Here is a 16,289-nt window from a genome sequence, read left to right as displayed (position 1 = left end):
AACAGGTGCTGAGCACAGCAACATTAGAAGCAGAAGTCTTTCACTCCAGACAAGACCCAAGATGCAGACTGTGCAAGGAATCCGCGGAAACCATCCAGCAGGTAGTAGCAGGATGCAAGATGCAGGCAGGGACAACATTCACCGAGCAGCAGAATCAAGTTACAGGAAGTGGACACTCCCAAATCCAAATAGCAAACACCCGAGAATGTAGTGGAGATTGACAAATCTAAGTGGGTGTGGGACTTTCAAACACCGACTGATAAACAGGTACTGGGAACAGAAGAAAGCAATAGTAATAGACATGCCAATCCCGAATGATAGTAACATCAGGACGAAAGAATGTGAGAACTTGGAGAAATACCAGAGGTTGAAAGAGCAGACAGAAAGAGTGTGGAAGGTTATAGCCAGAGTAACACCGGTGGTGAGAGAAGCACTTGGAGCTGTGCCACCTGGACAAGGAGAGTCTTTCCACCAAATCCCAGAAACAGCATCTGAGATCTCGGTCCAGAAGAGAGCACTACTAGGAACAGCAAGGATACTGCACCGAACCCTCAAGGTCCCCGGCTTCTGGTAAAGGACCCAAGATGGAGAGAAAAGTGCACATGAACTCCACCAATAAGGGGTAAAAAAATATTTTTAAAAAAACGAATTCTAAAATAGTTCGGTTTCCAGATTATTGCAATTCTCTACTGCATCACCAGAAATAGACGCATCGGAAATTTTTGTTTAAAAAAGTAAAACTATTGCTTTGATAGTTTGTTGATACAGTTGTAATTCTGCAGAATGGGTATTAACGTGATTATTGACAAATCAAACTGTGGAAACGACGCAGTCACGATCAACCGATCAGTGGTTCATAGACGGAAGTCAGTAGAGCATAGAAATAAAGTCCAGCAAACAGCAGATCCCGGTTACTGGAGCTGCGATAACATCGTCGCAGAGATCAAATTTACAGAAAAATTGTCAGAAACAATTACTGACTCCACGTTCCGTTCTGTGAAATGAGCACTGTTAGTCGGAAGCAATTGTGTGCAACAACCTCCTCTTGTGACCAGCAATTTACACAGTGACGAACATACATTAAGTACAGAGACCGGATATTTCTGAAAATAGTTTTCCGTTGATTGTTCTGTGAAACCTTTTTGCGACGGCGCGGTCTTCTTTGCATCAGAACTTGACTGAGATAAAGCCACTGATTACCGTTATCATAGCTTTCTAGATGAACGCTACAGGTTAAAACTATCAGTTGAACGGTTTATTTTTTTCATTAAAATTTTACCGTTGCTTTTTTTCTTTCCTGTATATCATCCAGAAGATTTATGTGACACTACAGAACACATGGAATATCTCTAAGAGATTTGGTATACCCTAAAACGCATCTAAACTCACTTCCTTACTGTGTCTGCAAAGGCAGCTCACCGAGAGATAGATCTGCTAGCAGAGGGGTGAGAACCCAGGATACTTTAGAAAACATAGTATCACACCGACCTACTGAAATAATCAGTTATCTTTTAGACAACGAACAACTTATTTCCATTCAGAATACCAGATGTTCCCGTAATTTTCAACAAAACTAAATCCTTTCATGGATAAAGTGATTTTGGATGACAGGGATGAGAAGAAATGAAGAGGAAACAAAAGAAGAGAGAAAGATGAAAATAGCGAAAGAAGGAAGAGCAAAAAAGGCAGTGAGAAAGAAATGAAGTATGAGAGAAAGAATGAAAAGAAGAAACAGAGAGACTGAGGCAGACAAAAGAACGAAATTCAAGAAAGGAAGGAAGAAAGACAGGTTGATAGATGCAATGAAGAGAAAGAGAATCTGTCGTGCGAAAAGGATGAGGTTAGAGAAAATTAATCTGCCCTCAGCGTCTAATTGCAACATTTTCAGACGCACAACAATTTCACGAGAGGCAGCAAACTTACTCCCAGGGCTATAAATCATTTGCTATCAAATCATCCACTTTCAATGTCAATCATTACTTTTACTTCCCTGTTTCCTGTAGATGAGTCACGCGATCATGCACTGCTGAAACGAGCCTCAGAAATTGGAAAAGTAATATCCAACAGTCACTTGCACAAATGATTTTTTCTAAATCTTTGCATATAACCTCTTCAATATCTTCGACATTACTAATTGAAGGAGGTATTTTCACAGAACGGGGAAGAAAAAGGTAGCTAATAATGACAATGCTGAAGCTCTACAATAGTTACTTGTTAAACTTCTGCATTTAACATTTGTTGCGAAATGTGGGATTAACTAATATGCCCGCATTCGAATTTAGTGCTTCTAAGAAAAAGTAACGTTTCAACAAGTACTCCCACCCCTGTTTAAACCAATGTACCGCCTTACTGTCAATCTGGTTAACACTTTGCTTTCCTCTCCTCACTTCGCCGTTTCACTTGCTCCAGCTCTCTCTCAGAGCAAACAGATCGGTGCATAATTTTATCCAGCATGATTAAATGCAAGGAAGGTTGGCTGCAAGGAAGGATGACGGTGTGAGAAGAAACGCTTTCGCTCTCACAGTCCAAACGGATATAATTACTCCAAAGAAATTGAAGTAAATATTTGCTACGTTTCGTGCAAATACAAATGTGCTTCAGATAGTCCTCGTTTAGTCCACATCACGTGATCAGGCTTTTCAAACAAAATTTATTCAGGTTGCTGAACCTTAATTAAACAGAGAGATAGAGAAGTAAGTAGATAAATGGACAGACGGATAGATGGTTACGTAGGTAGAGAGTGAGAGATGGTTAGATAGATAGACAGGCAGATAGATAGGTAGACAGAGAGAGAGAGATGGCGAGGTAGATAGATAGACAAATAGAAAGATAGTTAGAAAGATAGACAAATCGATAGATAAATAGGTTGATTGTTCGACAGACAGACAAACAGAGAGACAGACAGATGGAAGATATGATTGGTAGCTCGGGTTGCTCTTTGATTGTAACGTTTTACGACGAGCCTGGAGGTCAGGTTAAAAACGTTTTGTTACCAGACTGTCGCGCTACCCGCTGGTCTCCTCTGAGTCCCGGCCAACCAAATAACTGAGTAAAATCTGGCTGGATAGAAATGTAGATAGATAGATAGATTGATAGATAGATATGGAAAGAGACTTTTAATGTGTACAGGTTATATACGCCATGACCGAACTCTCCTTCACATAAATGGTGCAAATTGGCTTTGTATCTGCACTCGGCACAATGACAATAAAGTTGAATCTAATCTAAATTATCAGTTACATCGCTTGGAAATACTGGGAATCTTTGTGTTTTTAGTATTTGCTTAATCTGCAGGCAACGATGTGATTCGATTGACCATGATCGTGTGTATATTTTGTTTTTGTGTCTGTTCGCGACTTTTATTTATTATGTTAGCAGATGATCAGATCCAGATATTTACATAATGGCGTGGTTACGGTGAAATTGTATCTTTGAGATACGAGTGGGGTCATGGAATAACTAAATGACTCCATACACGCACTGGTCGTTCTGTTTCCATCATGATTCTGTTTTTTGGGGCGAAGAATCTCCAGCAGAGCGAGTGCCTGATTGACAGACATCAACGTTTTAAAGCTGCTGTTTGATCAGATGGGGAGGACTGTGAATCGCGATTGTGAGAAGAGGGCACTGCCAATAGGAAGTTACGGCAGGTATGATGTGCAATTGATGTAATATATTATAACTTTCTATTTGCAGTGGTCGTGAAGGTCCAGGGAGAAAATGATCTAGGTGAGTGATAAACGCTATTAATTGTTCTATCTTGCCGTTTCTTCGACGTATTATGTGATCAAACCTAAATATCTGCTGTCTCTAATTTTTCTACGGCTCTGATATGGTTAATGCAAACCTACTGCTATCAAGAGCAAGCATCACGGGCAACTGCTGTTCCTTCACTGAGTTCATGGAAATGATATTTTAGGGAAATAAGGAGGAAAGATTATAAGATAGCATTACAGATGCAGAGTGCATTCTTAAGGAGAAATTGTTAATAAGGATCAATGTGAAAGATCAGATTGGACACAAAATTTTCTCAACATTGGAAAATAGAGGTTATAATTCCAAAGTTCCATACAAAGGAATTTCTGAAATAATTTAATTCTGAGCATGCCAGGGTAATGAACACAAATGCTGCTTTAGAACCCATCAACGGCACGAGAAGAGGAATGTATAGTGTACATTGGAACCTGTGCAGTCTAAATCCTTAGCATATGTGCTTTACCCAATCCTCCCCCAAAAAAAAACGAATTCTAGCCAACTTGTAAAAGGTAACATGCATCAGCTATGAAATATAAGATGTCTAAAGGAAACTGAAATTGCATAAAATTATGTGGGCTTTGTTACTCACAGGGTAGAGTTCAAGATAAACATCTTAAAAGTCCTAGGCAAGAATAATCCCAAAACCGACGCAAGTGACAGAATCGGACATGAAAGGCCGATACCGCGCCATATCGCTAAATACATTATAGACAGATGGGAGAGGCCTGGAGAAAAAATCTGATAGGGGAGGAGAGTGGACTATGTGTTAAATGGAAGAAGGCGGGACATCACGGAATGTGATAGACATGTGACAGCAAGAGGTAAGAGGCTGGAGTGAGGAATTGAAGAAGGAGAATGGCGGAAAAATGTTACAGGAAGTTGCAGAAATTGCTGTCCATGCCAACAATTTGGTAAATTATGATAATAATACAATAAATGTTATAGATTATTTCTTGAATGCCGGAGTTCTATCTTGCTGTTTGGTCGGTGTTACTCGATCAAACGAACATTATCTGGTGTCTCAATTTTTCCACGGCTCTGATATGATTCACATAAACCTGGAGCTATCAAGAGTAAACCACAGAGAGAACTGCTATTCCTGGTTCAGTTCATGGAAATGGCTTTTCAGGGAGATAAAATAGATAGAATATAAGATAGTGTAGATGAAGAGTGCATTAATTTCGGAGAGATTGTTTGAAAAGGTCAATAAGAAGAATCAAATTGGACACAGGGTTTTCCCAGCAATCGGCAGCAGAGGTTACAAATTCACAGGTACATACAAAGGAATTTCCACAATAAATTCCATTCTAAACATAATCAACAGAAATTCTGATATAGGACCCATCTATGTCACACAAAGAGAAATGTATAAGGTTACATTGGAACACGTGCAGTCTACATTCTTAGGATATGTGTTTTATATCAACTCAAAAGAAACCAAATTCTCTACAAATTGTAAAAGGGAACAGACGTCTGCTATGCAATGTAAGATCTCTAAAGGGTGTTGAAATTGCATTAACTGATCAGGTGTTTATTATTCACAGGGTGGAGTTGAATATAAACATTTAAATATCCTAGGCAAGATCAACCTCAGAGGGGACGCCTGTTGCAATATCATAGCAGCTGTAAGTGTCAGACGGGACTACTCAGCGCCGTATTGCTAATTAAATTACAGATAGATGGAAAAAAGAAAGGCTGGAGAAAAAGGAACCTCGTACTGGAGGACTGTGGACTATGGCAGAAAAAGGAGGAGGGACATCATGGGGTGGTGTTAGACAAGAGGTAAGAGGCTAGAGTGAGGAATTAAAGAAAAGGGGTGGGAAAAGGCGAGATAATGATACAGTAAGTTGCTGAAATCGATGTTCATGCCATCAGTTTCGATAATTATGATAACAAAACAACTGACGTTGTGATAATATTCCATTCAGCAGCACAGAATGGTTGCACGTTGCCACAACAGTTAAGCAGCTATCCGTGGCACAGGTTCTCAACATTAGGATGAATTTTGCGTATTGACGCCTGCACTTGGTAGAGTATATCTTAGGCGACGGATATCATCTAATGATGACTTTCTTTTGATTTTCTTTTAGAAAACTTGATTTTGTGTCATCTGTGCGCAGTATGAATTCTTTTTTTATATAGCTGTGATCTTTCAAACTTACTTATATCTGTCCTGTAGGGGAACAAAAGTGCACACTACTCTACAAATTAGCACTCAGCAATGTCTTATGCGCCTTCAGTATAAGATCCCATATCAAGTGCTTAGTTTGATTTATGAAGACAAATATGCCAAAACCTTACTTTTCTGATAGTATCAATCTGTGACACTACTTGAAGTGAATTATGTACGGTGATCCCTATACATCTTTGCTCTATCGCACTCATCAGTTCCCAACCATTCACCTACCTTGGCTGGTGCTATCGAATGGCAACAACTTGCAATTTTCTGCACCATCTTCCATCTGATCCAGATCCCGTTGCAAGCCATGAAGTTGATGCCATCTGTATGTATCTCCTTGGTAAATACAGTGCAAAAAATTGATTTGAGATCTCCACCAGCTCTTTTGGTGCCACGCATGGAATACCATACTGATCTTCCAGAGGACAAGTTTTGTCACTTGCAATTGTTTCGCTCTGATCATACCTGTTAAAGCTCTCAGGATTCTTTGTCACCACGTCTGCTAAAGAAAGCCGATGAATCAATATATTTTGTTTATCCACACTAGTTTCCTTTCCCTGCATCTATTATTGTTACCGTTTATTCTGACAAGCACGTACAGGCTTTTCCCTCTCTAGTTTTCACTTCTGCAGACATCCAACTTCCCAAATACACTTTTGCCGGGAAACTGCCTGTCCCAATCCACTCTTGCCAGATCCTTTCTGATACCAAAATAATTGGCCTTTCTCTAATTTAGGATCTCGACCTAGTAGATAGCACCAGGCCTATCTATTTTCCAGATTTACTCTGAAACTGATGCATTATGCTCACTAGATGCAAACTGTTACCCTGCACAGACTTCTGTCACCTGCCATATCTAATTTCCTTATGGCAGACTAAGTATTGCAGAGTGTCTCCTTGAGGCTTTTAAGCATTGATTCAGGTGTCATTCCTGAACGTATTTCACAAACTGTCTCCCATCCAGTCATTTTACGGAACGGGATTCCCAGCAAATATGTGGAAAGTTACAATCCTATCCTATAACAACCCTATTTCCTGCAACAATTTGCAATCTTTCTACAAATTTGTTCTTCTAAATTGCTCAGACTGTTGTGGGGGGGGGGGGGTCTATCATATCACCCTGTCAACGTGGTTATATCTTTCTTATTCCTAAGCTCCACCCATAAAGCCTCATTAAACAAGTTCTCCAGTCTGTCCTTACAGCACTGCTGTGACATTTCCTCAGACTAGAAACACCACCCCTGATCCTTCAAACGCTCACGCTCTGCTGTGTCCAAAATAACCGAAGCTCGGAATGTAGAGTTTCCAGTCTTGCAACCAAGTTTCACTAATAGCTACAATATCAAAGATCCAGCTGTTGTTCTATGTCCAGAGCACATCTGTCTTTCGTACGACACTTATTTCATGGATATACTGTTTATGTAGCTCAGGGCGTAAGTGCACCATGCTCAACATTTTGATTCCTGACTTTGTCTAAGGTACTAACAACATCTAACTCCACAACCTTTCCACTAACTGTTCTCACACGTAGTTCCCATTCACCGCAATCTCTAGGATCATCCTCACCAACGCACTGCCCCCAGCACTGTGCAGCACGAGCAAAACATTCCGATGGGATATTAGTCCCAACCAGCTCAGCTGCAAACCGTCTCTTCTGTACAGGTCTCATCTTCGATGGTAAGGAGCCCAATGAACCAAACATCTCATGCTCTTCCTCCTGTACCAAATCGTCGGCCACATGTTAAAATGAAAATTCCTCTTATTTCTGCCATCACTAAAACATGGCACGAGCAGCAATCGTGCAGGACTGTCAGTACCTCCTTCTGAACTCCCTATTTTTTCTGTTTCCCCTTCAGCTGTCAGCTTGTGGTTTTGTATTGCCATCTGCTTCTGTCCCACTCCTGCGCTATTCCAGCCCCTGTATTGCAGAGTACTCCATCTCTCATCTGTTTCTCATTATTACTTGTATTCCTGCCACCTGGGTCTCATTGTGCTCCACCTATAATCTGTCTCTCTGTTTATTTCTCGGTGTATTTTAGTCCTGTCTTTTCACCTGTTTGTTGTCAGATTGTGCCAGTGAGTTTTCCTGAGACATTCCAGCATTGATATCTGAACTCTGTCCGTCTCAATATCGACTCTGTCCATTGCCCGATTCTGGATTTCGCTGGAATTTTTAGCCTCCAACTGAACTTTGACGCCGACTTTGTTGCCCCCACCCCCCGGATTTGCTACTCTGTAAATATCATAGTACGTGGTCTGTGGTTGGATCTCTGCTTCAGCTTCCTGACAAAGCAATAACTCTGGAGGTGCAATCATTTAACTTAGCAAAGCTTTCTTGTGGATCATTCATTCAAGCGTACAGACATACGGCACTTATTGCCTGCAGGAAATTCTATTTCTGCAAACACATCTTCAGAGGGGGCGTGTTATATAATGGTAATTATGCATGAGAAATATATAGTTGCACACAACGAGCTTTCCACGGGAGCTAATGAGAATATTGATTACGTATCTTGTGCACAGTCTGAATCAAATCATTTTCTTTCTTTGCAGCTCGGCCACAAAAACCTCGAATATCAAATAACCGACCTGACATGGTCTATTTGTCAGATGAGTCGGTTGTACTTACTTGTCAGACAACTGATCAGGAATATTCCGGTGACACCTTTCGCTTGTACAACAATGGATACCTAGTAAATGAAGAGCTTTCATACCGAAACAGCGCAACGTTCACCATCTCAAACGGAGGAGTTGCTCCGAGTGATTATTACTGTGATTACACGCGCAAGCTGTCCGGTAGAAGCATATCATCACCAGAAAGCGACAGAATAAAGATAACGGTCGTGGGTGAGTTGTTTAATTTGTTCTCCCGTTCAACCAGGTGATATATGCTCGCGATTAGAACAATAATATTACGACTGAGAGGTCTAGCCTGCGGTACAGCAAACAAAATTTACATTCAGACCCACCTTGGTTTGATGCTTGTGTATTCTGGTCAATTATACGTCTTCCTTCAATCTTCCCATTTCCCCTCGTCAGTCACGGTTTTTGCAGACATTCGGACATGATGGACACAATTGAAATTTTGATGTTCAAAGTAAGTTCATTATTGAAGTAAATATATGTCACCATATCCAACCCTGCGGTTCACTTTCTTGCGAGCACACTCACCGAATCCACAGGAGAATATCAACCATAATAGAATCAATGAAAGACCATACCAATGTGGATGCTGAATCAGTGTGCAAAAGATAACGAATTCCAAATGCAAAAAGAAATAATACGATTAATACAAAATATGCCTCTCAAGAACATGAGATGAAGAGTCATAGAAAGCGAGTTGATAGCATGTGGGAATATTTCAAGGGCGGGGCAAGTGACGTTGAGGGAAGATGTTCACTTAGGTTCTAGAGGCTGATGATTGAAGGGTAGTAACTGTTTCTGAAGATAGTGGTGTGAATCCTGAGGGTCCTGTACATTCTTCCTGAATAAGCAGCGAGAAGAACGTAAGTGCTGGAGAGTGGCGTCCCTGATGATTGATGCTGATTTCCTGCGACAATTCTTCGTGCAGATACGTTTCGTGGTGCTGAAGGCTTCATCCGTGATAGACTGGGATATCCAATCCTTTTTCTAGGATGTTCCATTCAAGGATTTCCGTGATTTCGGTGAGCTGGAATGCAGTCAGCAGTCAGTCGATAAACGTTCCACTACACATGTACAGAAACTCGTCAAAGTTGTAGATGAAATGTCAAATCCTTGAGAATTCAAAAGGAAGTGGAGGTGCTGCAGTGCTTTCTTGGTCAGTAAAGTTACGTGTTAGGCCCAGAACAGTTGGTCTTCTCTGAAGGAATAACACTGAGCAATGAAACACTGCTGAACCTTTCGAACATTGACTGTCTGATGAGGTCTGCTTCATTGATGTCTGCTTTCCTCCTTCTGTAATAGTTTGTTGTTATGCACACCTCAGTCATATTTTCAATCTCTCTCCTGTATGCTAATTCGTCACCACTTTTCATTCGCTCTAAGACAGTGGTCTCGTCAGTAAATTTGAATGAGACATTGAAGCTGTGCATAACCGTACAGTTGTAAATGTTAAGTGAGTCGAGCAGGGGGCTAAGCTCATAGACTGGTGCTGCAGCTGTGTTAGACCATAAGACCGTAAGAAGTAGAGCAGAATTAGGCCATTCGGCCTATCGAGTCTGCTCTGCCATTTAATAGTGGGCTGATCGAATTCTTCCAGTCCATCCCACTCCCCTGCTTACACTCTCTGCTCTTTGATGCCTTGGCTAATCAAGAACTTTTGTATCACTGCCTTAAATGCACCCAATGACTGGGCCTACATAGCTGCTCATGGCAACGAATTCCACTGATTTACCACCCTCTGATTAAAGTAATTTCTCTGCATCTCAGTTCTTCAATCCTGACGTCATGCCCTCTTGTCCTATAATCCTCTGCCATGGGAAATAACTTCATCATATCTGATCTATTCAGGGCTTTTAACATTCGGAATATTTCTCTGAGATACCCCCTCATTCTCCTGAACCTCGGAATGTTCGGGAGAATGTTCAGGAGAAGCAACCGAAGCTCGGAATGCAGAGTTTCCAATCCTGCAGACAAGTTTCACTAATAGCTACAATATCAAACATCCAGCTGTTGTTCCATGCCCTGAGCACATCTGTCATTCGTAGGACACTTATTTCATGGATATACTGTTTATGTAGCTCAGGGCGTAAGTGCACCATGCTCAACATTTTGATTCCTGACTTTGTCTAAGGTACTAACAACATCTAACTCCACAACCTTTCCACTAACTGTTCTCACACGTAGTTCCCATTCACCGCAATCTCTAGGATCATCCTCACCAACGCACTGCCCCCAGCACTGTGCAGCACGAGCAAAACATTCCGATGGGATATTAGTCCCAACCAGCTCAGCAGCAAACCGTCTCTTCTGTACAGGTCTCATCTTCGATGGTAAGGAGCCCAATGAACCAAACATCTCATGCTCTTCCTCCTGTACCAAATCGTCGGCCACATATTAAAATGAAAATTCCTCTTATTTCTGCCATCACTAAAACATGGCACGAGCAGCAATCGTGCAGGACTGTCAGTACCTCCTTCTGAACTCTCTATTTTTTCTGTTTCCCCTTCAGCTGTCAGCTTGTGGTTTTGTATTGCCATCTGCTTCTGTCCCACTCCTGCGCTATTCCAGCCCCTGTATTGCAGAGTACTCCATCTCTCATCTGTTTCTCATTATTACTTGTATTCCTGCCACCTGGGTCTCATTGTGCTCCACCTATAATCTGTCTCTCTGTTTATTTCTCGGTGTATTTTAGTCCTGTCTTTTCACCTGTTTGTTGTCAGATTGTGCCAGTGAGTTTTCCTGAGACATTCCAGCATTGATATCTGAACTCTGTCCGTCTCAATATCGACTCTGTCCATTGCCCGATTCTGGATTTCGCTGGAATTTTTAGTCTCCAACTGAACTTTGACGCCGACTTTGTTGCCCCCACCCCCCGGATTTGCTACTCTGTAAATATCATAGTACGTGGTCTGTGGTTGGATCTCTGCTTCAGCTTCCTGACAAAGCATTAACTCTGGAGGTGCAATCATTTAACTTAGCAAAGCTTTCTTGTGGATTATTCATTCAAGCATACAGACATACGGCACTTATTGCCTCCAGGAAATTCTATTTCTGCAAATACATCTTCAGAGGGGGCGTGTTATATAATGATAATTATGCATGAGAAATATGTAGTTGCACACAACGAGCTTTGCATGGGAGCTAATGAAAACATTGATTACGTATCTTGTGCACAGTCTGAATCAATTCATTTTCTTTCCTTGCAGCTCGGCCACAAAAACCTCAAATATCAAGTAACAGAGCTGATAAGGTTTATTTGTCAGATGAGCCGGTTGTACTTACTTGTCAGACAACTGATCAGGAGTATTCCAGTGACACCTTTCGCTTGTACAACGATGGACACCTAGTAAATGAAGAGCTTTCATACCAAAACAGCGCAACGTTCACCATCACAAATGGAGGAATTGCTCCGAGGGATTACTACTGTGATTACGCGCGCACGGTGTCCGGTAGAAGCATATCATCACTAGAAAGCGACAGAATAAAGATAACGGTCATGGGTGAGTTGTTTAATTTGTTCTCCAGTTCAACCAGGTGATATATGCGCGCGATTAGAACAATAATATTACGACTGAGAGGTCTAGCCTGTGGTACAGCAAACAAAATTTACATTCAGACCACACCTTGGTTTGATGCTTGTGTATTCTGGTCAATTATACGTCTTCCTTCAAGCTTCCCACTTCCCCTCGTGAATCACGGTTTTTGCAGACATTCGGACATGATGGACACAATTGAAATTTCGACGTTCAAAGTAAGTTCATTATTGAAGTAAATATATGTTACCATATCCAACCCTGCGGTTCACTTTCTTGCGAGCACACTCACCGAATCCACAGGAGAATATCAACCATAATAGAATCAATGAAAGACCATACCAATGTGGATGCTGAATCAGTGTGCAAAAGATAACGAATTCCAAATGCAAAAAGAAATAATACGATTAATACAAAATATGCCTCTCAAGAACATGAGATGAAGAGTCATAGAAAGCGAGTTGATAGCATGTGGGAATATTTCAAGGGCGGGGCAAGTGACGTTGAGGGAAGATGTTCACTTAGGTTCTAGAGGCTGATGATTGAAGGGTAGTAACTGTTTCTGAAGATAGTGGTGTGAATCCTGAGGGTCCTGTACATTCTTCCTGAATAAGCAGCGAGAAGAACGTAAGTGCTGGAGAGTGGCGTCCCTGATGATTGATGCTGATTTCCTGCGACAATTCTTCGTGCAGATACGTTTCGTGGTGCTGAAGGCTTCATCCGTGATAGACTGGGATATCCAATCCTTTTTCTAGGATGTTCCATTCAAGGATTTCCGTGATTTCGGTGAGCTGGAATGCAGTCAGCAGTCAGTCGATAAACGTTCCACTACACATGTACAGAAACTCGTCAAAGTTGTAGATGAAATGCCAAATCCTTGAGAATTCAAAAGGAAGTGGAGGTGCTGCAGTGCTTTCTTGGTCAGTAAAGTTACGTGTTAGGCCCAGAACAGTTGGTCTTCTCTGAAGGAATAACACTGAGCAATGAAACACTGCTGAACCTTTCGAACATTGACTGTCTGATGAGGTCTGCTTCATTGATGTCTACTTTCCTCCTTCTGTAATAGTTTGTTGTTATGCACACCTCAGTCATATTTTCAATCTCTCTCCTGTATGCTAATTCGTCACCACTTTTCATTCGCTCTAAGACAGTGGTCTCGTCAGTAAATTTGAATGAGACATTGAAGCTGTGCATAACCGTACAGTTGTAAATGTTAAGTGAGTCGAGCAGGGGGCTAAGCTCATAGACTGGTGCTGCAGCTGTATTAGACCATAAGACCGTAAGAAGTAGAGCAGAATTAGGCCATTCGGCCTATCGAGTCTGCTCTGCCATTTAATAGTGGGCTGATCGAATTCTTCCAGTCCATCCCACTCCCCTGCTTACACTCTCTGCTCTTTGATGCCTTGGCTAATCAAGAACTTTTGTATCACTGCCTTAAATGCACCCAATGACTGGGCCTACATAGCTGCTCATGGCAACGAATTCCACTGATTTACCACCCTCTGATTAAAGTAATTTCTCTGCATCTCAGTTCTTCAATCCTGACGTCATGCCCTCTTGTCCTATAATCCTCTGCCATGGGAAATAACTTCATCATATCTGATCTATTCAGGGCTTTTAACATTCGGAATATTTCTCTGAGATACCCCCTCATTCTCCTGAACCTCGGAATGTTCGGGAGAATGTTCAGGAGAAGCAACCGAAGCTCGGAATGCAGAGTTTCCAATCCTGCAGACAAGTTTCACTAATAGCTACAATATCAAACATCCAGCTGTTGTTCCATGCCCTGAGCACATCTGTCATTCGTAGGACACTTATTTCATGGATATACTGTTTATGTAGCTCAGGGCGTAAGTGCACCATGCTCAGCATTTTGATTCCTGACTTTGTCTAAGGTACTAACAACATCTAACTCCACAACCTTTGCACTAACTGTTCTCACACGTAGTTCCCATTCACCGCAATCTCTAGGATCATCCTCACCAACGCACTGCCCCCAGCACTGTGCAGCACGAGCAAAACATTCCGATGGGATATTAGTCCCAACCAGCTCAGCAGCAAACCGTCTCTTCTGTACAGGTCTCATCTTCGATGGTAAGGAGCCCAATGAACCAAACATCTCATGCTCTTCCTCCTGTACCAAATCGTCGGCCACATGTTAAAATGAAAATTCCTCTTATTTCTGCCATCACTAAAACATGGCACGAGCAGCAATCGTGCAGGACTGTCAGTACCTCCTTCTGAACTCTCTATTTTTTCTGTTTCCCCTTCAGCTGTCAGCTTGTGGTTTTGTATTGCCATCTGCTTCTGTCCCACTCATGCGCTATTCCAGCCCCTGTATTGCAGAGTACTCCATCTCTCATCTGTTTCTCATTATTACTTGTATTCCTGCCACCTGGATCTCATTGTGCTCCACCTATAATCTGTCTCTCTGTTTATTTCTCGGTGTATTTTAGTCCTGTCTTTTCACCTGTTTGTTGTCAGATTGTGCCAGTGAGTTTTCCTGAGACATTCCAGCATTGATATCTGAACTCTGTCCGTCTCAATATCGACTCTGTCCATTGCCCGATTCTGGATTTCGCTGGAATTTTTAGCCTCCAACTGAACTTTGACGCCGACTTTGTTGCCCCCACCCCCCGGATTTGCTACTCTGTAAATATCATAGTACGTGGTCTGTGGTTGGATCTCTGCGTCAGCTTCCTGACAAAGCAATAACTCTGGAGGTGCAATCATTTAACTTAGCAAAGCTTTCTTGTGGATCATTCATTCAAGCGAACAGACATACGGCACTTATTGCCTGCAGGAAATTCTATTTCTGCAAACACATCTTCAGAGGGGGCGTGTTATATAATGGTAATTATGCATGAGAAATATATAGTTGCACACAACGAGCTTTGCACGGGAGCTAATGAGAATATTGATTACGTATCTTGTGCACAGTCTGAATCAAATCATTTTCTTTCTTTGCAGCTCGGCCACAAAAACCTCGAATATCAAATAACCGACCTGACATGGTCTATTTGTCAGATGAGTCGGTTGTACTTACTTGTCAGACAACTGATCAGGAATATTCCGGTGACACCTTTCGCTTGTACAACGGTGGATACCTAGTAAATGAAGAGCTTTCATACCGAAACAGCGCAACGTTCACCATCTCAAACGGAGGAGTTGCTCCGAGTGATTATTACTGTGATTACACGCGCAAGCTGTCCGGTAGAAGCATATCATCACCAGAAAGCGACAGAATAAAGATAACGGTCGTGGGTGAGTTGTTTAATTTGTTCTCCCGTTCAACCAGGTGATATATGCTCGCGATTAGAACAATAATATTACGACTGAGAGGTCTAGCCTGCGGTACAGCAAACAAAATTTACATTCAGACCCACCTTGGTTTGATGCTTGTGTATTCTGGTCAATTATACGTCTTCCTTCAATCTTCCCATTTCCCCTCGTCAGTCACGGTTTTTGCAGACATTCGGACATGATGGACACAATTGAAATTTTGATGTTCAAAGTAAGTTCATAATTGAAGTAAATATATGTCACCATATCCAATCCTGTGGTACACGTTCTTGCGAGCACATTCAAAGAATCCACAGTAGAATTTCAACCATAATAGAATCAATGACCGACCATACCAATGTGGATGCTGAATCAGTGTGCAAAAGACAACGAATTCCAAATACAAAAAGAGAAATAATACAAATAATACAAACGATGTATCTTAACAACATGAGATGAAGAGTCATTGAAAGCGAGTTGATAGCTTGTGGGTATATTCCAAGGGCGGGGCAAATGACGTTGAGGGAAGATGTTCCCTTAAGTTCAAGAGGCTGATGATTGAAGGGTAGTAACTGTTCCTGAAGATAGTGGTGTGAATTCTGAGGGTGCTGTACATTCTTCCTGATTATGCAGCGAGAAGAACGTAAGTGCTGGATAGTGGCATCCCTGATGATTGATGCTGATTTCCTGCCATAATTCTTCGTGCAGGTATGTTTTGTGGTGTTGAAGGCTTTACCTGTGATAGACTGGGATATCCAATCCTTTTTCTAGGATGTTCCGTTCAAGGTTGTCCGTGATTTCGGTGAGCTGGGATAGAGTCAGCAGTCAGTCAATAAACGCTCCACTACGCATGTACTGAAACTCGGCAAAGTTGTAGATGAAATGCCCAATCCTTG

The 16,289-nt window shown here is 41.7% G+C and overlaps 1 protein-coding gene across 1 annotated transcript in view; it reads left to right on the top strand.

Moving 5' to 3' along the window:
• The first annotated feature begins 61 nt into the window (after window positions 1-61).
• LOC140715538 (immunoglobulin superfamily member 1-like) overlaps window positions 62-16,289 on the top strand; it is a 68,918-nt gene continuing 52,690 nt past the window's right edge. Inside the window, exons 1-5 of the mRNA XM_073027892.1 lie at window positions 62-101; window positions 3,697-3,729; window positions 8,489-8,782; window positions 11,785-12,078; window positions 15,082-15,375. Of these exons, the coding sequence (XP_072883993.1) occupies window positions 62-101; window positions 3,697-3,729; window positions 8,489-8,782; window positions 11,785-12,078; window positions 15,082-15,375 (955 nt within the window). The remainder of the gene's footprint in view (window positions 102-3,696; window positions 3,730-8,488; window positions 8,783-11,784; window positions 12,079-15,081; window positions 15,376-16,289) is intronic.

Source organism: Hemitrygon akajei, chromosome 24, assembly GCF_048418815.1.
Source record: "Hemitrygon akajei chromosome 24, sHemAka1.3, whole genome shotgun sequence".
NCBI classification, from domain to species: Eukaryota; Metazoa; Chordata; class Chondrichthyes; order Myliobatiformes; family Dasyatidae; genus Hemitrygon; species Hemitrygon akajei.
Note: the sequence above shows the minus strand (reverse complement) of the source record. Positions and strands in the feature narration are given on the sequence as shown.